The 25547-nt window shown below is 53.2% G+C and overlaps 1 protein-coding gene across 3 annotated transcripts in view; it reads left to right on the top strand.

The window, feature by feature from the left end:
* The window catches only part of ARHGAP26 (Rho GTPase activating protein 26), a 111908-nt gene that overhangs the window by 6519 nt on the left and 79842 nt on the right, over positions 1-25547 (top strand). For all 3 annotated transcript variants that reach the window (XM_050312254.1, XM_050312255.1, XM_050312256.1), the window contains exons 2-10: positions 11981-12076; positions 13027-13088; positions 13477-13548; positions 14713-14814; positions 17442-17552; positions 18396-18500; positions 19116-19245; positions 19610-19710; positions 22392-22486. In XM_050312254.1, coding sequence (XP_050168211.1) covers positions 11981-12076; positions 13027-13088; positions 13477-13548; positions 14713-14814; positions 17442-17552; positions 18396-18500; positions 19116-19245; positions 19610-19710; positions 22392-22486 — 874 coding nt within the window. The remainder of the gene's footprint in view (positions 1-11980; positions 12077-13026; positions 13089-13476; positions 13549-14712; positions 14815-17441; positions 17553-18395; positions 18501-19115; positions 19246-19609; positions 19711-22391; positions 22487-25547) is intronic.

The raw sequence follows: 25547 nt of genomic DNA, 5'->3' as shown, positions 1-25547 counted from the left end.
CCTGCCTGGATGCTGCAGTGGCTCACCCATGTGCGCTGCTGTGGTTGTGATCTGTGTTGGAGGTTCCTCACAGCATCCCTAGGGACCATTCACCCATCTCCCAGGGGTACCCCTGCCCCAGCCATGACCCTTCAGTTTGTGAACTGATGGTGGGAGCCAAGCTCCCAGTTGGGGTGGACTTCTTGAGTCCTGTGGTAGCCACCAAACGAATACCATGAGCTGCTGAGCTGGAGCCAGATCCGGCCTGTTGGCAGTGCTGGAGAGGGAAGCTGGTGAGCGGAAGGGTTTGGGTGTGCAGGAGAGGCTGTGTCGTGATTACATCTTTTAAATTATCCTGACAGAAGGCTCATTAACAGGGCTGGGAGATCTCCTTAATTGGGAGTGTGCCACAGAGCACCTCTGGGCACATGTCCTGACGCTGATGTGGTGATAGAGCCTGGAGAAGCCGCAGGCTCTGTGTGTGCTGCTGCCTGGCCATGGCACCTGCAACTGAGCGTGTGCCCCACTGTGGGTTAAAACCAGCCTTTTGGGTTGGAGGGGGATGGACTGGGATAAACAGCAGCTTCAAGAGGCAAGGGCTGGAACTGCTGTGGTGCCAGAGCTGGTGTAGCCTTAGGTCACACCCCAGGGTCCAGGAAGTGAATCTGAGCTGGAGGTGGATGGTCCTGGGGAGGGGAATGCGAAGGGGCAGGTTGGATGCCCCAGTGTTCCTCCAGCACCGGGAGCCAGGTACCTGCTGCATCCTGCTCACACTTCCAGCATGGAGCAGATTTGCCTGTTTTGGGTCAAGAGAGTGTTTTTCCGAGGCTGCAGGTGTGCTGTCATAGCTGCATCTTCTGTCTCCATTTGTTCTTCCTGCAATGCCGCCAGACTGAGAGGTGCATGCAACGTGCATGGCATCACCTGTGGCAACGTGTGGCATCACCTGTGTGCCCTGGACACAGGCTGGAGGCAGTGGGCTCTTTAGATTTCTTTTCTTTTTCTTTCCTTTGAGGGTAGCAGCTCACAGTGACGTTGGGAATCCATGAGAGGAAATGCCGTTCCCATGGTTGCTGCGGGGAGGGTGGGAGGCAGCAGCGGTGCTGGCTCTGCGTGTCCCTGTGCTTTCTGCAGGTTGGCACACGTGGTGCTTTCGTGGCTGATGCCAGCCCACAGGAGCCCTTAGCTGGGATGGAATGTATGCCCTTGCTGTGCTGCCAGCCCCCTCCCTGGCTGGCAGAGCGGGATCATCAACCCCTTTGATTGCGCCCTCTCTGCACAGGCACCCTAAAAAATCATTGTGTGCTTCTTGCTTCTTCCTGAACTCCGTGACCAGGCATGGGGTTGCCATGGCCAGGGCAGCATCCCTGCACAAAACAGGGCAGGGGTGCTCAGGGGTTGGCATCCCTCCACCTCAGCAGAGGGGCTTCAGTCCCCCCACCCTGTCTGAGGGGCAGTGGCAGTGTGGCCAAGCAAACCCTGCCTGTGCTGTGGGACTGATTTGGGGTATTCTGAGCCCCTTCTGCACCACACAGCGGTGGGGGACAGCAGGAGGACGGGCTGTGCCAGGGATCCATCGCCGGGTTCCGCCTTTTTTTATCCATCACTTTTCAGGATCTGGGTTCAGCTGCGGTGTGATGAGTAGCTGTAGCGTGACCGAGGTGGGTGGGAGGGGAGGCAAAGCGAGGGGGAGCTCGTACCAAAACCTGCACAGCTTGTTCACTTCAGCGTGAATCATCCTCCTCCTCCCCCGGGCACGCGAGCGGCTGTCACCGCGGCCGGCGCAGACGAGGCTGTTTTCCCTGTTTTCCTGGCATGCTCCCTGTGCCAAAGGTGCTTCCACCTGCTCTGTGCAAGTGGCTGGTGACCCCGGGCCTGCGGACTCCTGACGAGATGGGATCTTTAGGGCATCACCCAAGCTCTTAATAGCCAGGATGGTCCCAGGTGTGGCTTGGAGAAACTGGGAATTGCACTGCTCTGCCTCCTCTCCCACCTGCTGGTGGGAGCTGGGGGGTCATGGCATGTCTGGGGTGCAGGATGTTTACTGGGGAGGGATGGTAGCTGCAGGATGCTCTGCACTGTGGAGACTCTGATGCCAAGGGGGAAGGGGATGTCTCTGTGGTGATGCCAAGATGGTTTCTAGCTGGAGTTTGTGGGAAGCACACCAGCCTCCGGACCATCTGGCTCCCGCACGTGGAGCGGCGGGCACAGCCGTGCCGTGTGGGGGCCGGGGCTGCCTGTGCCAGCATGGGGACAGGGGGCCAGCAAAGGGTCTGGATGCTGCTTCCTCACCCTTCCCTGCGGTTTGGACCCTCAGGCAGGGCTTGGAGGAACCTGGTATAGTGGAAAGTGTCGCTGCCCATGGCAAGAAGGTGGAATGAAATGAGCTTTAAGGTCCCTTCCAACCCAAACTGTTCTGCTATTCCATTATCCATAACAATGGAAGTGTGAAGGGTTCTGTGCACCAGCTGAGTGACCTGTAAAACGAGCTGGCATGTGCCTTTTCCACAACACTGCCCGCCACAGTGTCCCTTTGCTGTTTTTATATTCTTTTTCTAGCTGAAACAGTGTCTGTCCAAAGCGATGCCCTCGCTGAGTGCTGGTTGCTTAGCAATATTTAAAAAAAAATCCAACCGTTGCAGAGGAGAGCATTGGGTGTCTCTCCCATGAATTCCAGGAGAAAATCCAGGTTTCCTTTCCAGGAGAGTGATCAGGTACTGGAACAGGCTGCCCAGGGCAGTGGTGGAGTCACCATCCCTGAACGGATTTAAAAGATGTATGGATGTGGCTCTTGGGAATGTGGTCAGTGGTGGCCCTGGCAGTGTTGGGGGGGAACGGCTGGATTTGAGGACTTAAAGGGCTTCTCCAATCAAACTATTCCGTGATTCTATGATGCACCCTGGGCTGTGCATCCTTGTTCTCACCCTGCGTGCCTCCCTAGGCTCTGCTGGAAATTTTAATTTATATTTTTTTTCCTGCCAGAGCAGGAAAAATTGACTCACTTGCCAGTGATGTTCCTGTGAACACGGTGGGATTTTTCCTGTTCTTACAGCTGACGTGGTGGAGCACTGGAGACAAAAGGATTTCCGCAGCCTCCTTGGGAGGAGAAGGAAGCAGGTTGTGCAGAACCACTTCTGGAGGGGCTGGGAGCTGACCCCATTTCCCTGCCCTGTCTGTGGGCACAGCCCCTGGGATGGGGACCCAAGAGGGGGGGACAGGGGAGGCACTGCCCCACACTATGGGCCAACTGGGATGTGCTGGGAAAGCCTCCTGTCCTGCCTGCAGGGACAGGGTGTGGGTCCCCTCCCCACATGGAGCACAGGGACCCTGGGAACCCCTATGATTTGGCGCCTGCCCCTGGAGAAAACAAGCTGGCTCCCTGCGGCCCACCTATTAACTAATTAGGTTTAATAACAGACTAATCCAAATGTGGGGCCTGTGCCTGAGGCATCTGCTTCTGCCCTGCACGATGCCTGGTGGGGGGCTCTGCCATAGCCCCCCCATCCCAGGACCCCCCTCCCAGCCAGACCTCTACTTGGCCTTCTGCTCTGCTAATGGGCATTGCCTCGGTCAGGAGCAAATTTCTTCTGGATTAGTGTCCTCTAAATCGATTAGCTGTCTCGGGCAGGGCATTCTGTCCTAATGAAATGTGATTCCAGGCTCCAGTCGATGAAATATTGTGGCAACGAGGGTAAAGTCATCTGCAGCCTTCCTGTGGGTTGTGCCAGGGTTTGGAGAGGAGGGGAATCACAGAATTACAGAATGATTTAGGTTGGAAATGACCTCCAAGATCATAAAGTCCAGCCTGTGACTGATCACCACCTTGTCAACAAGACCAGAGCACTGAGTACAACATCCAGTCGTTCCTTGAACACCTCTAGGTTTGGTGACTCCACCAGCTCTCTGGGCAGCCCCTTCCAGGACCTGACCACCCTTCCTGTGAAGAAATTCTTCCTAATGTCCAACCTGAACCTCCCCTGGCACAGTGAGGAAAAGGCTTAGAGGAGAAATTACAGTTATCAAGGCAGTGTTACGCTAACACAGACTCGCCTGCCTTCCCCATCGAGGGAACTAGGGGAAATGGGGAGCTCTGGGAAAAACATGGCATTTCCACCTGCTTTTTAGAGGCACTTTACAGGTGTAAGGCTGAAGGCATTTACACAACCTGCCTGGAGCAGCAGCAGTGGGGCAGCATGCAGGTAAATGTGATATTCAAACCCCTTGTTTTGGGAATAGTGTTCAGGGATTGGGGTTTGCAGGTCAGGCAGCTTGGTGCAGTGGGACAGCCGTGCTCTGCAGGTCTGCCATCTCTCTCTTTGAGCCAGTGCTGTGCCTAAATCCCTGGCCCTGCTTGGGACACAGGGATTTTTCACTGCTGCTTCCTCACATTGTTCACTCGTGCAGTTGGCTGCCCATGGAAATGCCAGCTGGGGCAGTACTTTTCCATTTCATTACCACGTCCCTGATGTTTTCCAGGCACTTAAGCTGTTGCCTGTGTTTGCTGTTTGGATGCATCCCTTCTCTGTCTTGGAGTGGTGAATATTTACATTTGATTTCATTCAGAGACCTTGTCTGCTCCCACCTGAGCTCCTGTTGCTCCAATGCTTGGCCACCCGCCCAGCAAACTGTGCTGGTTGGGATGGGACGGGGGGCTCTGTCATAAAACAACACCAGGATGTGAACAAAAATAAGCACAGGGAGAAGTGCCAGACATGGAGTTGGGTGGGGAAGTGGAGAAATCCCGTTTTGTTTTGTTTTGCTGCTAAGTGCATGAAATGCTCCGTGTCCAGGGTGAGTTCAAGAGAGCGGGGGTGGCACCTGGGCGATGCTACCCTGTCCCAGGGGGCAGATGGGCTGTGATCCACTGGGAACTGTGGGCAGTGATGCTCTGGGGGCTGTGGGAGGACTGGGATGTTGCCCTGTTCATGCAGAGCACCAGGAAACCCCCTGGGCAGGGGGCATGGAGGGCTCTGTTCGGTGCTGGGCGGTCAGAGAGTGGCTGTGCTGATCTGATGGGCTGATTTCTGACACAGTGATGGTCAGCCTGGAAGCTGCCTGCTGGGTTGGCAGTACTTGGCTTCAGGCCCCTTATCTTCCAGGGCCATCCCAGGAATCTTGTAGCAGTTCCCAGTGCTGCTGGCAGGGTTCTGACAGGTTCTCGTGTTTCTCCAAGTCTGGCTGCTCCTTGCTGGGAGCGAGGACTTGTGTTAGGCTGTGCCTTCCTGCAGCTGCAGACATCTGTCTCCTTAGCCTCTCCAGGAATGGGAAGCCTTTCCGGGGTTCATTTGCATCATTTATGGGTTTTATGTTCCTCCCTGTCCTGACTGCAGGCAGGGTTGGCTTGCAGTGCTGTGTCAACCCTGCACCTGCGCCGGGAGCTCTCGGGACATTTTGTCTTCTGTGGCTGTCCTTTATCCCCACCCAGCATCACCCCTGTCCACCCTCCCCCATGTCCCTAAGCAGCTCATTAAAATAACCTGATTAATGCAGAGCTGGGCCAGGGCCAGGCTCTGCCGGGCACAAAACAGAGCACTTCACTTTGGAGTGGTTCCTGCTGAAAAATCCTGTTTGGGCAAGTAGAGAAAATCATCCGGAGTTTCCATGCAGGACAGATGGGAGTCTCCCGACGCCTTCCTTTCCTGATGGGATAGAGAGGTTTGATGGTTCCCATGCCCAGTGCTGAAGTGAGGGTCTCTTCGGGTGGGACCCTTGGCAGTGGTCAGGGACACTTTGTTTTGATAAACCTGGGCCAGTTTATCTCCCACCAGTGTCACAACCTGGCGAGGCTGTGAGTGGGGAAAGGCAGAGCTGTTTGCATGAACTGGGCTTCTGCAGCGTCTTTGCCACTGTGAGATAAGGATCTGAGTCACAAAAGTGGCTGCTGGGGCTTTGTTGCAATAGGAAGTGGTGGACAAGTGCTAAGAAAAGGCGAACAGGAAGGATGGAGAGCAGTGGTGAGACCTTTGCTCTGGGTGTCTGAGGCAGAGCAGGCTCAGCCCTGGCCTTGGGGCTCCAGAGCCTGAGAAGTCCAGGGCTGGTGCAGAGTGGAGAAGTGGGGCAGAAGGGCGAGGACTCTGACTGACTGTCAGCTTCCTCAAACTGGGGGGAAATGGAAGGGAGGCTGTAGCAGTGTGAGCCAAAGGGAGCAGCTTCTCACCTCAGAGCTGCTGCAGCCCCAGTCCCACTGCAGGACGTCACACTGGACATGCAGGGCTGGCAGCTTGGGACTTTACAATCCTTCTGGCTTCATTTCCTTTGGATCTTCGTTGCCTTTCATCAGGAATATTGGGAAGCTTTGCACGAATGTCCTGGCCTGGCAAAGCTCCCAAGATAACTCCAAACTTTATTGATTTGGGGGTGGCACGGTGACGTGGCTGGGTGCTGGGCTGGTGGGCAGCGGGGGATAATTTTAACTGTGCAGCCAGGCAGTCCTTTCCAAGGGAGAACTTTGTTTTCATGAAGCGCAGAACCTTTATCCCTTAAAATACCGTGGAAATAATTCATGTCTTCGACGTGTTACTCAAATCTGATCTGCTGTTTGAGCCCGGTCAATGGTGCCATTCAGCCCACAAAGGGTTCTCTGTCCCTCTGGCAAACGTGTTGCCATACGGAGCCACATTGAGTGTGTCAAGGGAGGCATACAGGGATGCCTCGGCTGGCAGCAGTGCTGTGGCTGCATGGAAAGGCTGGGCAGGAGCTCATCCTCCTGGATCTGCAGTCTTGGGGCGTCTTGGACAGGTCATTCAGTTTTTCTTGCGCTTTAGAACGTCCAAGCAGCTCTGGGTTTTTCCCTGGTTTGTAGGGAGTGTGTGTGTTTGTATACTTCCCATGGTAAAAATTAGGTTTTGGGATTTGGGAAAGAGGGGTTTGGCCTCCCTGTGTGTGCCATTGAGCTGAGGTATGGTGCTGCACTTCAGCTAGAGGCTGTGTGTGTGGAAGAGGCACCAAAATGAGGTCTGGGGGGCAGTGTGGGGTCATGGCAGAGATGCTCTCCCCACCTCAGGAGTTCTGCCTGGGGTGACGGCAGGGACTGAGCCCATTGCACCACTCACTGTCCTCACCTCACTGCCTTTGGCACCCTCAGACCTCCATGTCTGACACGTGCTGAGCCAGGGCAGCCTCTCCATGGGCTTTTGTGTGGGAACATGACAGCAGAAGCTGCACTGGAGGTGGGGTAGGCTCTGCCCATCTGGGTTTATGTATTTACTCAATGATGATTCAGAGGGGGAACCTGCCAGCAGCTGCTGTCCCATCCTAAATCACTGATTAACTCCAACTGCCTAGTGGAGTTGTTTAATAAACAAATCAGTGCTAATTCTCTATGGAAGGGACTTGGGGATTGGGCTGGGTCCAGAGGACTGCGGTGTCTCGTGGGAGCAGGGCTTTGCTGACCTCGCTGGGAAGTGCAAAGAGGGGATTTAAACCTCCTGGAGCAAATGAAGTGTTTAACGATGCTGCCCTGATGCTTGGTGCCAACCCCTGCAGTGCACGGGCTGGGACTGGAGGGTAAAACTTGATGCTGGCAGCTGCAAATACTGATTTTTAGGCACCAGTTGCTTGTTGCTAGATTCCTGTGTGAACTGCAGGGCCAGGTTTGGACAGTGTCCCATGCAGAGTGCTCGCATGCATCTATGGGTCAGGTCCAGTTGGCCATTCCCAGCTTCAGTCGTTCCCAACCCCCATCCCTGGGCACCGGGAGGTGTCGTGTGACCCCACAGTGGCTCACTCTGGCGTTGTGCCGGCAGCCCCAGCTCACTGGGTGCTTGTTGTGGGGATAGACACCATATTGCTGCTTTCTAAGCACCCTTGGCGGGCTGTAATCCGGCTGTTTTGGCTGCTGATTAGAGCAGCTGTTCCCTGGATTACCCATCCTGGCTGGCCCCTGCCTGCCGTGGGGGTGCTCTGTGCCGGCTGCGTGGCTGGGGAGCTGTGGGGCTGCAGAGGTGCCTCAAGAGTGGCCAAGTGCTGTGTCCTGCTTTTGCTTCGTCCAAATGCGGGGTCTCTGGTGGTGACCCCCAGATCTACTCTCTCTGGGCTCCTGCATTTGGGGTGTTTCCCAGGGCAGACCCATCTGGGGACATGGGCGGTGTCACTGCTGGCAGGAGCAGGGGACTGGGGACCCTCCTGTCCCTCTGTGGGGGCTTGCAGGGGACATGCAGCCTGAGCCTGCTGTTCCTGCTGTTCCCTGCCACGGGGGAAGGAAGGGGCAGGAGTCCTGGTTCCTGTTGTCCACTTGAACATTAAATATAGGCTATTAAGCAATTTTCTTTGCAGGAAGTGTAGAAATCCTGCTCTGTGTGAGCACAGCCTCTGTCAGAGTCTGGAGCCTGCCTTGCAGCAGCATCCTCTGCTTCCCCTTTGCAGCAGCATTAACCCTTCGTGGTCAGACCCAGCAGCACGTTTATCTTTAACCTGAACCACCCACGGCATCGTCCTGCTCCTGCCCCTGTCCTGGGCCCAGCTGAGCCTTTTGCTTTTTCCAGCTTACGTAGCAAACTGGCTGCAGAGTCAGCTGTGGGGAGAGCCCCAGCCTCTGAGCCAGCAGTTTCACTTTTCTCTGGCCAACCTGATCTTTCCAACACGGGACCAGGCAGCAGGACTAGGCATTTGTCTGCTCGACATCTCATTTTGCTGTGTTGCAGTTCCCCTCTGTGTCCTGGGTCACGTTTCCCAGCCGTCCATCCAGAACATGCAGGTGGAAGAGTTCCAATTTCTTTTCTACTCCTTATGAGTTTTGGTTTAAGGGAACTGCAACTGCTCTTTATCTGTCCGTGCTCTCAGCACAGCTTATCTCTGTTCCCTTTGGAAAAGCTTGAAGAGGTTTTAAACACTCAGAGGGAGGTGTGGCAGGGGTGTTGCACAGAGGTGAGGTGTCCAGCTGAGGAATAAAGCTGAGGAAGGAGCTGGAAGCCAGTGACCAGGAGAGAATGGCTTGTGGCAAGGCTGTGGTTTAACTTTTTTAAAGTGGTAGAGGCTCCTTGTGCCAGATCACCTGAACCAGGGACACGTTAGATGAGGCACCTGTGCCCTGGGGAGCAGAGCTGCCCCATCTCACAGCAGCATGTCCTGGGGGCTGCCCCTCTGCAGCACCAGCTGTAGACCTGGCTGGGATGGGGTCATCCCGTTGTTGCTGGGGGTTGTGAAATCACATCTTCCTTCTAGAAACGGCCTTTCCCAGTAGTTCCAAATTCCTTTGGAAGGGGCTTTTTATGTAAAAACCAAGCACGTCAGGCTCGTTGCCTGACATCCTCTTGCGCAGCAACCGCTTCCAAGAAAGATTTGACCCTCAGTAGCTGAGGAGGAGGGTCTGAGGGAGCACGAGGGGCTCCCTTGCTGCTGATCCCTTGCAGGGCTGCTGGGGCCTGGAGTAGCATTGGCTTCAGCTGGGTTTGGAGGGAGCCTGGGGATGTGTGGCTGGAACAGGAATCCAGCCAGCAATTACCTGGCTCCCTGGCCGCAGAGGGAGGAGGAATGTGGGGTGACCCCTGAGCTGGGCGTAAGGGAGGAGGGACGGGCAAAGGGGTTAAGTGAGGCTGCTGCCTTCTGTCCTGCTGGGAGCCATCCTCCTTCCTGCTGTTCCTGTGGTGGATGTCGAGGATGCCATGGATGTCAAGGATTCAGTGGATGGGGAGGATGCATCACATTTAAAAGGGCATTTTATTTAGGTTCTTGTTTGCCACAGCTGTGCAGCTGGGCCTCTGGCATGTAGTGAGTGTGCCTGCTTCCTGTCAAGTGGACTTTCCCGAAGGGAATCATCCCATCCCCAGCAGCACTGATGAGAAGGGGGAGCCGTAGAAGGTGATGAAGATGAGGAGGAGGACTGTGACCCGAGCTGGTTGTGTTGCTCAGGCAGAAGGATTTTTCAGGTTTTTTGTGGTGGTTTTCCCTGATGTTGCAGTTGATCGATCAAGCCAGTGGAGAACTTGGAAGGAAAACTTCCAGAGCCCTTGGCACAGCCCAGCTGTGACTCATGTGCAGTGTCTGGGTGGTTTTACCCGTGCATGAGAGGAAGCAGAAGTTTCTGTCGAGCCTTTGTAGGATTTTGGGTTTTCTTGTTCACAGCCCTAGGGAAGAAGAACCCTCAGGAGCTGAGCTGGCCTGTGGAGGGGCTGCCTTGTTCTCGCCACGTGTTCCAGCTTCCACTGGAGGGGTTTTCCCCAAATGTAGCTGAGAGGTTCCAACTTATAGGAAAAGGGGATGCTAGGGTGTGGGTGGGTCTGACAGGGAGGACAACAGAGCCCCACAGGGCGGGCATGGGTGCCCCTTTCTCCCTTTCTGGCCGATCCTGCTGCTAATTTTATCCTTTATCGCTGTTGCACTGGGAGTTATCTCCATCACCCCCTGCCTTTCCCTTGCCTATTTATAAGCACCCTGGGCTATTGCTGTCAGTGCTGCTGGCTCCAAGGGCTTCTTGCCTGGTCCCAGAGCCCCGACCTCATCCTCACTCTGAGTGGGAGGGATGGTGACCCTGCCCTGGGCCATGGGAGCTTGGCTCTCTCTGGGTGTTCATCCCTGTGCTGCAGCAGCCTCTGGCTCTGGGGTCCTGCCCAGCTGGCAGTGGGCACAAGGGGTGTCACATGTGGTTGGGTTTGCGTGGGCATGTGTCACATGTAACATGGCCAAGAGCTCAGGGAAGCCACGCTATGTGTGAAGAGAGTGTGGCTGGTGGCTGCCAGTCAGCAAGGGGCTGGGGGGGAGGAAGTGGCTCCTTGAGTCATTAACGTCATCTTTGTTATTATTCCAGAGGAGGCAGGAGGCCACTTGGCTCTGGGACTGGGTGAAAGTCCCCAGGCCCCCCAGCACCAGCATGAGCCCTTGGTGGGGAGTGGGAAGAGCTGCCCAGGACTGTGCCAGTGCCCTTCACTGAGCCCCAGAGCTGGAGCAAACCCTCCAACCCCCGAGTCTCTCTTTTCAACCCTGACAGAAGCACCTGGGGAAACTGCCCCTGAAAAAGATGTGACTTGCATCTGTAGGTGCTGATGGAGATTCCCAGCAGCTCCAGGCACTGGCAGGGTGTAAGCTGTGCTCATTCCATCCTCCAGGGAGCAAAGTGCAAATCCGTTTATGTGTGAACCTTCTTGGAGAAGCCCCTCTCTGAATTTTTCCACTGAGAAAGCTCCTGGTGTCTTCCCTCTCTCTGCCTGCCGTGTCTTGGTGGTTTTTTGCTGCCTTAGGAAGCAGTTGTGTGAAGGCAGCCAGGACTGAACTGGGCAGGATTAACCCCAGGCCTGTCAGCAGGAATACTGGGAGAAGAGCTTTCATGCTTGGAGAAAGCTGCCAAGTGCCTTATCCCATGGGAAAAGCAAAACACTTGGATTCTGCTGTGATTATCTCTTGGCTGTCGGTGTCTGAGAGGAGGAAACAGCCTTTGTGTGCAGGCATGTTTTCCTCCGGTGCTTGGAAAGGGGGAAAAAAAATACTGAATTTTGGGCTTTGAGTGAAGAAATGCTCAGGGCGCTGAGCATTGTGTCTTCCCTTTGGAACCAGTGGCCTCGTGGTGCCCAGGACCGTGTCTGCATGTGCTGGGTTATGGGGCCGGTTTGAAAAGCCAGTCCTGGATCCACTCAGGTCGCTGCAAGTAAGAACTTAATAGGATCCAGATCTCAGAGAGAATCTGCAGCTTGGGAAGAAGAATGAACCTCTGCATTACTGCCTGTCTGTGGGGCCTTCCCTCAGCAGGACTGGGAGCCTGGCAGAGGTGCCATCTCTTGACGGGCAGTGTCACTGTGTGTCACCGTTTGGCATTGCCCCGTGGCTCTGGGCTTGGGCTCCCATGGTGTTCTCGTGGTGTTTTGAGGTTTCATCTGCTGTAGGGCCCTGTCCCTGGGGTGGATGCAGAAGGGCAGAAGGACCCAGGTGCTCTGGGGTTTCTCTGTGTCCCATTGAACGGGTCCCTCTGTGCGTGTTTGCCAGCTGGGATTACGTGCCTGCCTGTATCCTGCTGTTGGGGGACTTTTCCATTTCTAACATCCCTGTTTTCCCTGCTCCCACTCTCTCACAGATCTGTCGGCTGCCAAGCGCAAGTTTGCGGATTCCCTCAATGAGTTCAAATTCCGTTGCATCGGCGACGCTGAAACGGATGATGAGATCTGCATAGGTGAGTCCTGGTACTCCTGGTGCCCTGGACCACTCTCCAGATGCTTCAGCAGGGCACGGGGGGAAACCAAGGCGTGCAGGAATTTGTGTGCTTTCCTGCTCTCTGAAAATGGCATATTCCTCCTGATTCAACATCAGCAAAGCCTTTCCCAGGGAATCACTTGTTTCTTTTTGGCCTAAATCTGTCACTGCCAGATAAGAAAGTGAGAAGATTGCCTGTATCTGAAACCATCTTGATTATCTGGACCTTTTGTATTAGAGAGCAGGATCTGGGTGTGGCTGTGGCTCCATACATTGCAAGGGGCTGTGACCTGAAGCAGAGGAGCAGCAGTCTCACTGCTGGCTGCAGGAGCACAGGGCCCTGTGCTGGTGGGAACCAGCAGTGCTGAGCCTGGCAGTGCTCCCTGAACTGGGCCTCGCTCCACCATGGAGCTTCTCCTGACACAGGGCAGCAGATTCAGCCACTTCCCTCTCCCCATTATCCTGCTCTTGCTCTAGCTGGACTTTCAGAGCTTATTGTGCACATCGTCTGGAGCCAGGAGAGCAAAGGAGCTTTAGCCCTGATTTAACTTCACTTGTTTATTTGTGCCTGGTCTCTCAGCAGAAATAGCTCCTCACTGGCTCCGGGTCCCTGTGCTGGTGACCTGTCCCTTGTGCCCTGGGTACAGCTGAGACCGGTGCTGTGCCATGGGGCTGGTCAGTGACCAGCTGTTGGCTAGGGCAGGTTTGAGGTTAGGGTGTTGCTTTCTGGAGGTGGGAATATGGTCCTGGGGTTGCTCTGTTGCCAGTTCATTACATAGGCAGCTGGAACCTTTCTAGGGAGAGAGCAAAGAGGATAAAAAAACCCCAAACCACCAACCCCCAAAACACAGACAGACAAAAAAACCCAACTGTTCAGTTTCTCTCTTTTTTAAAAAATTGAATGTTAAATGCTGACTGTATCCCTTCCAGCCAAGTCTCTGCAGGAGTTTGCCACGGTGCTGCGGAACCTGGAGGACGAGCGGATGCGCATGGTAGGGCCCCGTCTGTCCCCGGGAGCAGGGGATGGTGACACCACTGCTGCTGCCCACAGCTCTGTTGTGGCACCCTGGGCACTGAGGTGACAGTGGCTGCCACCCCGGTGCTCCTTCCCTCACCCATGGCAGAGCCACAGCAGAGAGCAGAGGGAGGGGAGGGTGGCCTTGGCCGGGGAACACTTGAAAAGCATCAGAAATGGAGTCTTGCTGTTGGAAAATGGGCGGTGCTGGTGCTGGGAGGGCTCACAGGTTTGGTGCAAGCCCCTCAGCCAGTGCAGAGCTGGAGGGGTGAGGCCTGTGAGTGTCTGTGGACTGTGGGAGGGTTTTTGTGGAAAGGCTGTTGAGCAGCACAGGTCAGCAGAGCTGTGTCTGTCTTTGCCCACAGATCGAGAATGCTAGTGAGGTGCTGATCACGCCGCTGGAGAAATTCCGCAAGGAGCAGATCGGGGCCGCCAAGGTAACCAACCCACTGTCCCCTCTGGGAGCCTGAGCTCAGGCAGAGGAGCACAGAGGTGGCCAGGACCTGGCACACTGCAGGGATGGGCACGGGCATGGGAGGAGGCAATGTGCTGCTGTGGGAGGGACACAGAGATGAACCAGCTCCCGGGAAGAGCCAGGAGTTCACCTGGGAGTTCTGCATTCACCCACAACCAAGTAACATGCCGAGGGCCAAAAATCACATACCAGTTGAAGTGAGCTTTCTCCTTACTCCAAGCAAGAATTAGGATTTTCTTGGAGGGGTTCCCAATCACCCAAACTCCCTGGTCTGCACTCCCCACCCTGGTGTGTCACTGGGTGGCTGCACGGGAACTCAGATGGCTTCTGGCAGGACGGGGAAGCGCCAGTGTGGCTGAGAGTGGCTGTGAGACAGCCTGACCCCCCCACTTTCTTTCCTGCCTTTGTTCTGAAATGAAAACCACTGTCTGCTGCTCCCCTGTTGTTATAACAACCTGCTGCTGCCTGCAAGAAGCTCATGCCAGTGCCTGGGGCTGCGTTTGCACGGCAGCAGGGTGCCCAGCCCAGCAGTGCTGCCCTGCCTCATGCAGCTGAAAACAAAAGACAGAGAGGAGTCCTCCAGAAGGGAGCTGGTTATAAGCAGGTGCCGGCATGGGTTTTGTACTGGTGTGTTGGGATTGCCTGACTGGGATGGGAGGTACAAAAGAAAGTGAAGTTGACATCCTTTTTTAACGCTCCTGCCATAAACAGCCATACTGTGTCATAGTCCTGAGTGACACGAAGGAGAAGCTCTTGCGAGGATTGACAAGGGTGGGATGTGAAATTGTGATAATATTCTAGTTCAAAAGCACTTTCCTCACTGTGTTGTCTTTGGACCAGGCCTGGTCTGGATGTTTTACCAAGCGTTGGTCCCCAGAAGTAGAGGAGGGGCTCCCTCAAGCCTTGGATTTTGGCAGCATAAGCTGCTTTCTTGTAGGTGCCTGATGTTGACAGATAAAAGCAGCTTCACCTGCTTCCAGCTGATGCCCCCAGGCCATGGTCCTGTCTGATGTTAACTCCCAGCTGGGATGTGCTGTCCTACCGGGTGCTGTAGGCATGCCATGGGTCCTCACGGCTAATCCAGTGCCGCTGTGTTCAGTGACACACATTTTGTTCTGTTTTGTAGGACGCCAAAAAGAAATATGACAAGGAGACTGAGAAGTATTGTGGTGTCCTAGAAAAGCACTTGAACTTGTCTTCTAAGAAGAAGGAATCCCAGCTTCAGGAGGTGAGAGCAACCTCTGGGTTTTCATGTCTGGCTGTCACTGTGGAGAGCTTTTTGAATGCCTTCCCCAGATTATAACAATGGTTCCCTTGACTGTAAACTCATTTTTTCCCTCATTCTGGCTGCGAGTGCTGGGTTTTCCCCTCTTCCTTAATGAAAGGGAATGGAGCTGTTTTGGTGAGTAAATCAGAGAGATCCCAAAAGGGATAGCAATCAAAAAGGAGAGAGGGTTTATAATTAAAGAGTGTAACAGAAGGGAACTGGTTCTGCTGCAGGCTTCCCGTGTGCCAGCACAAATCAAGGATGTCTGATCTCCTCTGCAAGTGGCTGTGCTGCTTTGGGCTCCAGGGGAGGAGGGATCAGGCTTAGTGCCTTAAACTGCTTTAGGAGCCAACCCTGACTCAGGATGTGGGTTGCTGTGGTGCCAAATGCTCTTACTGGATGACTACACTGAGTTTTCAGTCACTTCTTCCAAGTTTGAAATTCCCTATGCTGCAATTGGTCCCCTCAGTATGTATGCCCTTGCCTTTGGGCATGGTGCTGGTGTGCTGCTGATCCCTTACTGGGGGCACTGGTGGGCACAAGGCTCCTGCACCAGGACAACACAGGTGATGGGACAATGCCCAGTAGAGCTGGGAACTTGAGAGCAGAAATACTTGTGGCACAGATAATCATCTTCCACCAAATCAGAGCTGAGGAGGGGTCAGAATGCAGGAAGATATGCCTGAAAGCCAGCTGGTAAATAACTTCCCGTATGGAAGCACCCCTGTGTCCCAGGGGATGATGGCTTTTGAATGACCACTGAACCCCTGGTTTAGTTTGTGTTTAAGACGTTGGTGTGGGGCACAGGAGTGGAAAGAATTCTGTCCAGAGAGAGAAGGATCCACTCATGGCTGTCAGGGTACAATGGTGGCTTTTAGAGGTGTGATCCTGTGCCCTGGACAGAGCATGGCCCTGCGGGGCTGCCCGGAGACGCAGTATGGGATGCAGGTGGGATGTAGGTGGAGGCTGTGTGGGGATGTGTGCAGGATGTAGGCAGTGGCTGTGTGTGGATGCTGTGCAGGTGTGTTGGATCAGTGCTGGCTGCTGGTGCCATCTGGTGGCATCTCCCACCCCAGACACTGACTTGGGCTGTTGCTGGAGAGGCAGGAGGAGGGAGGCTGGAGCCTGCTGGAACCAGCTCCCAGTTCGGGTGCTGGGGCCTGCTTCCCTGAGACACTGGCAAGTGTACATGGTTTTGATGGCTCAGGCCCCATTGAAGAGGAATGCCTTTGAAAGAGTATCCAGCATGAGGGTTGTGAAACGTGGATGTGGCATTCATGGCGTGGTGCAGCACTGGACCCATCTGGCACCTCCCTGGGGGCTGCCCATCACCATCCCTGCTGGCCACGTGGCTCTTGGGGTGGTGCAGGTGAGTGCACAGGAAAGGTGCTGGTGGCTGCAGGATTTCTGGGAATTAACACCACCTGTTTCTGAGAGTCTGGAGCACCACTGGACCCCCGCATGTCCTGAGACAAGTGTTTGTGTGCAGGAGATTTGGTGGTTTCTGTTTCCTAACCTCTTGCTGTCCACATCTGGAGGGTGATAGCAGCCACATGTGCAGCTGCTGTGGTGAGGCGGGGAGAGGAGGAGGCCATGGGAATTCTCTGCTGCTTTGGCTGTTGACCAGTTAAACAACATGCAGAGTCTAATTTGCCATTTAACTCCTGGCAGAGCTACATGATTACATCATGTTTTCTGCTTTTCAGAACTCAGGTTGCTGATTCCCTCAGCCTGCACCCTGTGGGCACAAAAAATGGTGGCAGGTCAGTGAGAAAAACAGGACATTTCATGGGTGTGTCACAGGAATGAGCTGCTTTTCACATCCAGGAGGGTGTTTGCCAGCTGGATTTTGTGAGTGCAAAACCCCAGTGACACCCTGGGTTGCTCTATGCGAAGTGTCACTTGCAAAATGTCACCTCAGCAATCTGGACTGGTGGAAGGTGTCCCTGCCCATAGAAGGGGCTTGGAACAAGATGGTCTTTAAGGTCCCTTCCAACCCAAACCACTTTGGAGATTCTGTGTCACATTCCAGGGATACTTGTGTCCCTCACACTGCTTTTGGTGCAGCAGCTCCACTCCGTGTGTGTGACCAGGTTATTTTTAGGCACTGGGATTGGGGCATATCCCTATTTTTGCTCATTTGGGCTTTCAAAGCAGAGGGGATTTGCTGTCTGCTGATCCACCAAAGTGACATGCTGGTGGTGGGTGTATGTGCCACCCGCCTTTGCCCTGGGATGCTCTGGCAGATTCCGTCATGGTGCTTTCCAGAAAGTGGAGGATTGCCTTTTCTTGTCAAGTGTGCAATGATTTCCCATTTTCCTCGCCTCTCCTGCGTGTTTTCTGCACAGCTGTCGGGGAGGTGAGAACATGAGTCACCAAAAACATTTTTCTCGTCTGAAGGAAGAGCATGTTCATGTGAATCAGGTTTATATTTATCACTATGCCATCTGGCCAATCCAGGACTGGGGGCTGAAGCTGAATTTGTTCTGCACGGCCACGTTGCCATCAGACCCAGGTGTGCTGTGGTCAGAAGGTCAAGTGTTTCCATTCGGTACTGAGCTTGAGTTTCCTCTCCAATCCATCTGCAGGCAGACAGCCAGGTGGACCAGGTTCGCCAGCATTTCTACGAAGTCTCTCTAGAGTACGTCTTCAAGGTGCAAGAGGTCCAGGAGAGGAAGATGTTTGAGTTTGTGGAACCTGTAAGTGAGTGCTCAAGCCCCCTCAGCCTGCAAAGACCAGGGGATTGTGTGGTGAAATGGGGAGCTGGGCTGTGGTGTGGGTTCTCTTGCGGTGGGAAGGCTTGGGGCCTCCAGCCTCACCCCACAGCCCCTCTTACAGAGGGAGGTTTGAGGGGCGAAAACACCATGGGAGCCTTGGGGCACAGAACCATTGGCTCAGTGGCCATGTGTGTGCTGGAAGCATTTCAATATTTAATTTTTTATTGTGGAGACACTCTTATTGGAATGGGCTAGGCTGAGGGGCCTGAACAATTAAAAGAAAAACACTTTTGATTTGGGAAAAAACCTCAAATTATAACTAATGTTCACAAGGAAAGAAGAGTGCAGAAGTGACAGAAATAAGGAAAAAAATATTTTCTAAAATGTACCTTTGTCCAGGTGTTAAGTCCTTTAAAGCGGCTCTGGGAGAGGCCAGACCTTCCAGTTCTTTGCAAAGGTGATTCCTGCTGATCCAGGAGTAACTTGGAGTTGGGAGAGGCACAGTGTGCTGCCTGCTGTGCTTGACATCCTGGCTGTGCTCCCTGTGACTCCAGGGCCTGGGTGATGCAGAAAGGGGGACAGAGTTGTGTGGGGTCCTGGGCTGGGGTCTTGCCTTGACTCTGGGGAGGGGAAACACAGCCTTGGCTTCGGGGCCCATTCAGAGGAGGTGTGAAAGTGAAATGAGGAGCAGGGCGTCTCCCCAGGGCCCACCAGTGAGCCCCTCTGCCTGGAGGGGCTGCAGGACCCCTTCCCCTTGGCAGCAGCAGCTCTGGGGTCAGCTGTGGGTCTCCACTGACCATCTTCATTCGTTTTGCCCCAAAACAGCTGCTGGCATTTCTGCAGGGGCTTTTCACGTTCTACCACCACGGCTACGAGCTTGCGAAGGACTTCAGCGATTTCAAGACAGAGCTGACAATCAGCATCCAGAACGTGAGTGTGCCTGTGCCACGTGCCCATTGCTGTCACTGTCCAGCCAAGCTAACTCGCCTTTTGATGTATTTTAGTCATAGAACCACAGAATGGCTTGGGTTGAAAGGGACCTTAAAGCTCATCTAGTCCCGACTGCCTGCCATGGGTAGGGACACCATCCACTAAACCAGGTTTCTCCAGGCCCTGTCCAACCTGGCCTTTAACACTTCCAGGGATGGGGCAACCACAGCTTCTCTGGGCAACCTGTGCCAGGGCCTCACCACTCTCACAGAGAATTTCTTTCTAACATCCAATCTGAATCTCTCCTCTTCTAGTTTAAATTCATTCCCACTTGTCCTATCATTATTTGCCCGTTGAAGAAGTCACTCTCACTCTTTTTTGTAAGTCCCCTTTAAGTACTGGAAGCCCCTTGCGAGTTACGATAATATTTTTGCTTTAGCTTCAGTTCAGGCCCAGGAAGCAAACCTGTCCTGTTGTTGTCAGTGGGCTCCCCTGTCCTGTTTCCCACATGGCTGTAAGGATCCAGTTGAGGTCCCACTCCTTGTGGTGCCTCTGTGCTGCAGAGCCCACTGTGGGTCCATGCACTGGGGAAGACATTCCTGTTTTAATTTGCAGACAAGAAACCGTTTTGAAGGAACAAGATCAGAGGTTGAAGCTTTGATGAAGAAGATGAAGGAGAATCCTCACGAGCACAAAAACATCAGCCCTTACACGATGGAGGGTTATCTCTACGTGCAGGAGAAGCGTAGGTGTTGGGGTGGCGGAGCTGCCTGATAGGGAATGTGGTGGGTGGGAGTCTGGGGAAGGGGTTTGTTGGGGTGTAGGACATGAAGGCTGGTTCAGCAAGTACAGAATCCCTGAAAGAAAGAGATTGGCCTAATGGGTGGGATATTAAGGTGGGAATACAGGAGCTGGGTTCTCTCTGGGAGGGAGAGTCACTGCCAGTGCCTCGTAAAAGTCTTTCCCCTGGACAGAAGGAGGGTGATAACACTTAATCCAACTGGAAAGTGTAGGTATAGGAATCTGTCATGTTAAATGATCATTAAACATAGCAAGTTGTTAATGGGAGGGCACTGGTTCTGGGAATAAAAACTACATTTGCTCTGTAGGTCACTTTGGGACTTCCTGGGTGAAGCATTACTGCACGTACCAGAGGGAATCGAAGCGGATCACGATGGTGCCATTTGACCAGAAATCAGGAGGAAAAGGGGTGAGTGCTGGCATGGAGCAGGATGCTGTCCCAGGGCTCTCCTGGGAAACATGCAGCACTGCTGGCTGCAGGCTCTCCTGGGAGCCAGACTGTGTCACCTTTATGGCAAGGTGGCACAAGTGCAGTGAAGTGGGACTTCACTGATCAGGTGCCATATGGGAATTAACTTGGCACCTTGTTTGAGAAAGAAAAAAGTCAACAAACCCCCCAAAGCCCTCAGATCTTTGCCATATGAACCCACTATGCTGCAGTGCCGTTGGTGCCTGCTTCTCAGTCCCTCATTCCTGCTCCAAGACCTGGACAAGAGAACCTCTTCATTATTTTGCACCTTCCCCAGTGCCTATAACTTAATCAAGTCCAGGTTGGATGGAGCTCTGAGCAAGCTGGTCTAGTGGAACATGTCTCTGCCCATGGCAGGGGATTGGAATGAGATGAGCTTTAAGTTCCCTTCCCACCCAAACCATTCTGTGATTCTCTGATGATCCTATGACTTGGCCAGTGAAGTTGTTTTGTTTTGGACAGAGCCGCAGGAGAGTCTGGAGTTCCCCTCAGCCCCGAGGGAATGTGAGGAGCAGGGGGAGCAGTGGATGTGGGGGACCAGCAAACACCATGTGCCCACTGCTCCTGGGGCTGTATCCAGCACTGGCTTTGCTCCTTTATACTGCAGGAACAATAGACTCCTCCGGAGTGTTCCCAGCTGGGACGGTTTGCAAACACAATTCCCTTGCCAGGGAGCGCCTCGGGAGCTGGACAGGCTCCCACATGGCTTCCTGCTGTGGGGAGGGCAGCTTCTAAAATTAATTTCCTCTTGCCTTGGAGCATCTTCATTAGAGCTCCACATTAATATATCCCAGCCCTGTAATCGTCAGTGGCTGCACAGTGTTTCATCTGGGCTCTTCCCATTCCAGGGCTCCCCTTGCACTTGGGGCACAGGCACTGCCCATCTCACACCTTGCAGGAGCCCCACTCCAGTGCTGTGCCAGCCATGCCACTGTGGCTGCTCACCCAGAGACTTGTGACTTGTACCACCCTGGCATGAAACACTGCCTGTGCCAGGGCAGCTCTGGCTGGGCCCCAAGGTCTGTTGGTGATGAGTGGCATGAGCATCCAAGCGTGGAGCAGCCCAGGGACTTGGGGGCTGTGCTGCAGGGAATTTCATGGTCTGGCTGGAGCAGGTGCCAAGGTGCTGCAGGAGGAGACTCATGGCTCGTGGGTCACAGAGGACACTGCTCATGGTATCAGCCCCTCGTGACTGTGCGTTGAGCTGTGGCTGGAGCTGGGTATTAGTGGGATAGAAATGGGGGCATTCCCTGAATACTGGACAGGGAGCTGGGCAACATGGGAGCAGCCTGGTGCTGGCAGCAGGCCAGGCTGGGAAGGACCAGGGGCAGGTGGCCTCTGCTGAACCCTAGGGAGATGCCCTGCAGGAAGCTCTCAGGTCTGTCTTCCTGAGTCTGCTCTGGGTCCCTTGTCTAGGACACGAGGGTTATTCATGTGTTAGAAGCCACAGAAGCACATGAGAATGGTCACATAGGAGTTAGGGCTTCTTCCCCGAAAGGTGGCATGTCCTGCAACATGGGCAAGGAACGGGAGGTGCTGGAAGCCAGCAGGAAAACTATGGCATAGTTGCCATCCCGGAGACATGGTAGGAAGACTGGTGCAACTGGATGGTTGCAAACTCTTTAGAAAGGATCAGCAAGGGAGAGGGGATGGTGAGGCAGGACTGTGTGTTGGAGAGTGTTTCGGTTGTCTGATGGTGGGGTGGGATGTTTCTGTGTGAGAATCCAGGGGAGTCACCGTTCCTAGTGGGATTCAACAGATGTGTAGTTGTCTCATGTGTGGACATGGGTTAGTGGAGGGCTTGGCTGTTCTGGAGGAACAGTTGGACTCAATGATCACAGTGGTCTTTTCCAACCTAAACGATTCCGTGATTATAAATATGTTTCCTAGAAAAATGGGGATGTCAGGGAACAGGGTGGTCAGCCAAGGTGTCATCAGGAACAGCACAGAGAGCACAGAAAAGTGTCTGTCTCCAGGAACTCCTTCAGAATTCATTTTCTCTTGAGTCATCAGTGGAATTTAACAATTGCAGGAGAAATGTCTGTGCTGGCAGGGGCTGAGCCAGGATTTCCTCCAGCAGAGGACAGCAGTGCACACGGATCCTGCTGGATTGCTGCTCAGCCTGTGGAAAGCCAGTACAACTTGGATGCAGAGAGGCATTTTCTGCATGAGAGAATGGTTTTGTCATTGCTTTGTTATATAATAAACATTTAAAGGCATGTTTGGTCCTGTTAAGAGTCCTTGTGTGCAGAATGCTGCCAAAAATGCAGCCTGGAGTGAAAACTGACAGCCAGGTCTATGGTGTATCATTCAGTAATGGAAAATAAAGCTGACTTTGCCTAGAAGTTGTGTTTCAGCGCTCCCTGCCTGCCTGAAACATGGGCTATGTGATGCTTAATGCACAGATTTGATCATGGGCATCCTGAAGGGAAGGCTCCTCCTGAAACTTTTAGTCCAAACAAGAGTGAAAAGGCTACTTCTTATGTCAGAGGTATAAACAGGTATTTCTAACAGGGTGATGTTCCTAAATCTCCCCTGGTCTGAACCTGTTCATTGACAGCGGTGGGTGCTGGGGACAGGCAGGTGTTCTTGGCCTCAGTTGCAGTTTTGTCTCTTCTCAGGGAGAAGACGAAGCCGTTACCCTGAAATCCTGCACACGGCGGAAAACAGACTCGATCGAGAAGAGGTTTTGCTTCGATGTGGAAGCTGTGGATCGGTGAGTGCCCAGAGGACAAACCCGGGGTTACGGTGACCGTGTGCAGGGAAGGGCTGTGCTCATGTGCACTTGGCTTTCCTGTGCAGTTTCCATGTTTCTCTTCTCCTTTAGTCATATCCTCTGTGAATGGAAAGCATTAATCCATGGAATCACACCTCTCTCAGCCAGATGCTCTCTGTGTATTGATTTGGTGCTTCAGTTTACAAGGTGCCGAGTTTACTCAAGTCTCTCTGATTTTAATGGTGCTTTAGCACTTTTGCAGGCTCTGGCCATGCAAGGGAAATGGTTTTCAGTCTGGAAAAGATGATCTGTGGGTGTTTTGGCAGGGATGTGATGCCTCTTTCCAGCTCTGGGTATGCGTTGGTCAGCTTTTGTGCTGGAGCGTGGCTGTTGCTGGTCCACCAGATAATGGATGTCTGGCTCGTGCCTCTGGGCACTTTGGATTCACTTCTTTTTCCTGAAGGAGTAAAATGCTTCTGCTGTGACTTCTCACTTAGCAGCTGAACCAGAGATATGTGTGGATTCATTCTACAGCAGCCTGTTACCATATCAATTAGCATCGTGCATGGGTTATGTATATAAACAGGAAAGCCAGGCTGGAGTTGCTCTTCCAAGCGGAATTAGTCACTGCCTTGGATCTCTCTCGCTGCAGGAAGTTCACATGGTTCACAAAAGCCCACTCCAAAGCCACTCAGTGTCTGTGTCCTCCCAGTTTTGTGCCTGTCAGTGGTCCAGCTGTCCTCCCCTCTGCAGGAATGCCCAGGAGATCTTGGAAAAACCCCAGCTCATGGAAATCCGAGGTGTTGAATAATGCTGGAATAACCCATGGTGTCTTTCCAGCTTGTGCTTCGGCAGCATTTTGGTGCCAGCCCGTGGCAGGGAGGGGTTGGGGTGATGGAGCTGTGCCTGTGTTGGCTGAGGGATAAGATAACCCGGGGCTGCCTCCCACTCTCTGGAGCTGTGCTTTCCTCCAAAAAGCTGCAGTATTTCAGCTGACGCAGGGATTTTTTTTTTCCTCTGCCCTGAGGATATTTTTTTATAATGTGAAAATCAAACTAAAAGTGGGAGGAGGAGAATAGAACCACCACAATAGTTTTCTTCTGCAGCTTTTTCAGAGGCAAATGAACCTTCCCTTGATGTGTGGAGCCTGCCAGGCATGGGATCGAGAGCTGCTCCAAAAATCTGCCTGCTCCATGTAATCATGGCAGGGGAGCGGCACCTGAGGAATTACTCGTTTCATGTACTTGTTCCTGCTGCAGGAATTTGCTCCTGTCCAAGAGGGCAGGGGAACAGGATGCCTGAAAGAAAAGGCTGCTTCTCCCCAGTATACAGGGAGCTCTGCATACTTTGGTTATCAGAATTTTTCATTAGATATCTAAAATATAGATTATTCCCAAGATAAACTAAAAAGAAGAGGAAACAACAGGTTTTGTCATGTGTAAAAGGGAGTGTGATGTGTTCAGCCTGTCTCCCTCTTCCTGGGATAGATCTGGGCACCATCAGGGCATTGGGTGATGCTGTCAGTGTCAGAGTTTGCTGGAGATCACCTTCACCTTGCCTGGCAGTCAGGGTTTGGCCTGTTTTACAGAATCCTGTGTATTGAGGAATGGTTTCCTTGTTAGTCTGGGATTACTGGGGCTTGGCAGTGTGCAAGGCTCTGGGGACATGGAGGACCTGGAGCTTGTGGTGCAGAGGGGCCTGTTTGCAGCCAGAGGTGCTGGGGCTCACCTGGGAGAACCATCCTGCTGCTCTCGAGGGCAGCCAGGCTCAGGCAGCAGGGAGTTATCCTCCCTGGAAGCATCACTTTCCATTTCATGCTGGAAGAGATCATCTCCAGCATAAGGACCCAAGCAGAGGCAATAACTTCAGCTCACAATCTCCACCCAAGTGTGGGACCATAAATGATGGGGTATCTCTGCCCAAGGACTGGCTGGAGCTGTGCCTGTGTTCACAGAATGCCAATCTGTGGGCTTTTTTGCCACAAGCTGGGTTTTTTTGGGATAGTTTTCTTCTTTTTTTTGGTGGTTTATTATTGTCTCTACTATTGGAGAGGTTAGAAACTTGATGTCTTGTTCTTGGGGCCCATGCAGGAAGTCTGGATACAATGAAGGCAAACATGCCCAAGGTGCTTCTCTGTCTCCCATACACTCTGGGTTTGACTTACAGCACTTCTCCCCTTTCACAGGTGTGACTCGGTGGCTTTCAGTGAGTTCCTCATGTCACTTGGTGCTGTGTGGACAATGTGAAGTCCATTTCACTCCCAGACTCTCTTAAAGCCTATTCAGTTGTGTTTTAAGCTCTCTGTGCACACACTGGCTTAGTTCAGTTTGTTTAATTATGGCCCGACAGGTTGTGTCAGAGGCTGTGTTGGTCTCACTGACTGTCCATGCCGACTTGAGGGTGTTGTAGGGTGTCCTACAGTGTGATCCTGGTGCTGTGCTGATGCAGGCACAGGGACCGGGAGCTGGAGCTCCTGGATCTCGGTACAGCCTGGAGGTGGCAGCCTTGGCTGGTCCTTCTCGAAAAAGGCATCACACAGAAACGGGCTTGTTGTCAGTGTTGCGTTTTGGGAAACTGGTACTCAGGCATGGGGTGCAGGGCTGGAGGTTATAAATAACACCCTAAATAGCAACAGCTAAGAGCTGTTCCTTGTTAGGGGGGAAAAAAAAAAATGTGTTTTTTTCTCCTATAAAGATGATTCAGCACTGCTGAGATGAAAGTCTGGAACCTAATCTGTTATTACAGCATTGCTTCCTTGCCATGGAATTAGAGAATCCCAGAATGGTTTGGGTTGGAAAGGACCTTAAAGGCCATCTTGTTCCATCCCCTGCCAGGGGCAGGGACACCTTCCACTAGACCAGGTTGCTCCAAGCCCCATCCAGCCTGGCCTTGGCATTTGCAAATAGTTCTGTTGTTCACTGTAGCAAGTTTTTTATTGCTTTGTTACAGCAAAATTAGCCCCAGAATGGTGTTCTAGTGTCTGGCTGAAATGGATACTGTGATGGATACTGGCTGTGATGGATACTGTGTTTTACTGTTAATGCTCTTTTTTCATTAACTA

Source organism: Myiozetetes cayanensis, unplaced genomic scaffold, assembly GCF_022539395.1.
Source record: "Myiozetetes cayanensis isolate MyiCay16 unplaced genomic scaffold, myiCay2020 scf17, whole genome shotgun sequence".
Taxonomy (NCBI): domain Eukaryota; kingdom Metazoa; phylum Chordata; class Aves; order Passeriformes; family Tyrannidae; genus Myiozetetes; species Myiozetetes cayanensis.
Note: the sequence above shows the minus strand (reverse complement) of the source record. Positions and strands in the feature narration are given on the sequence as shown.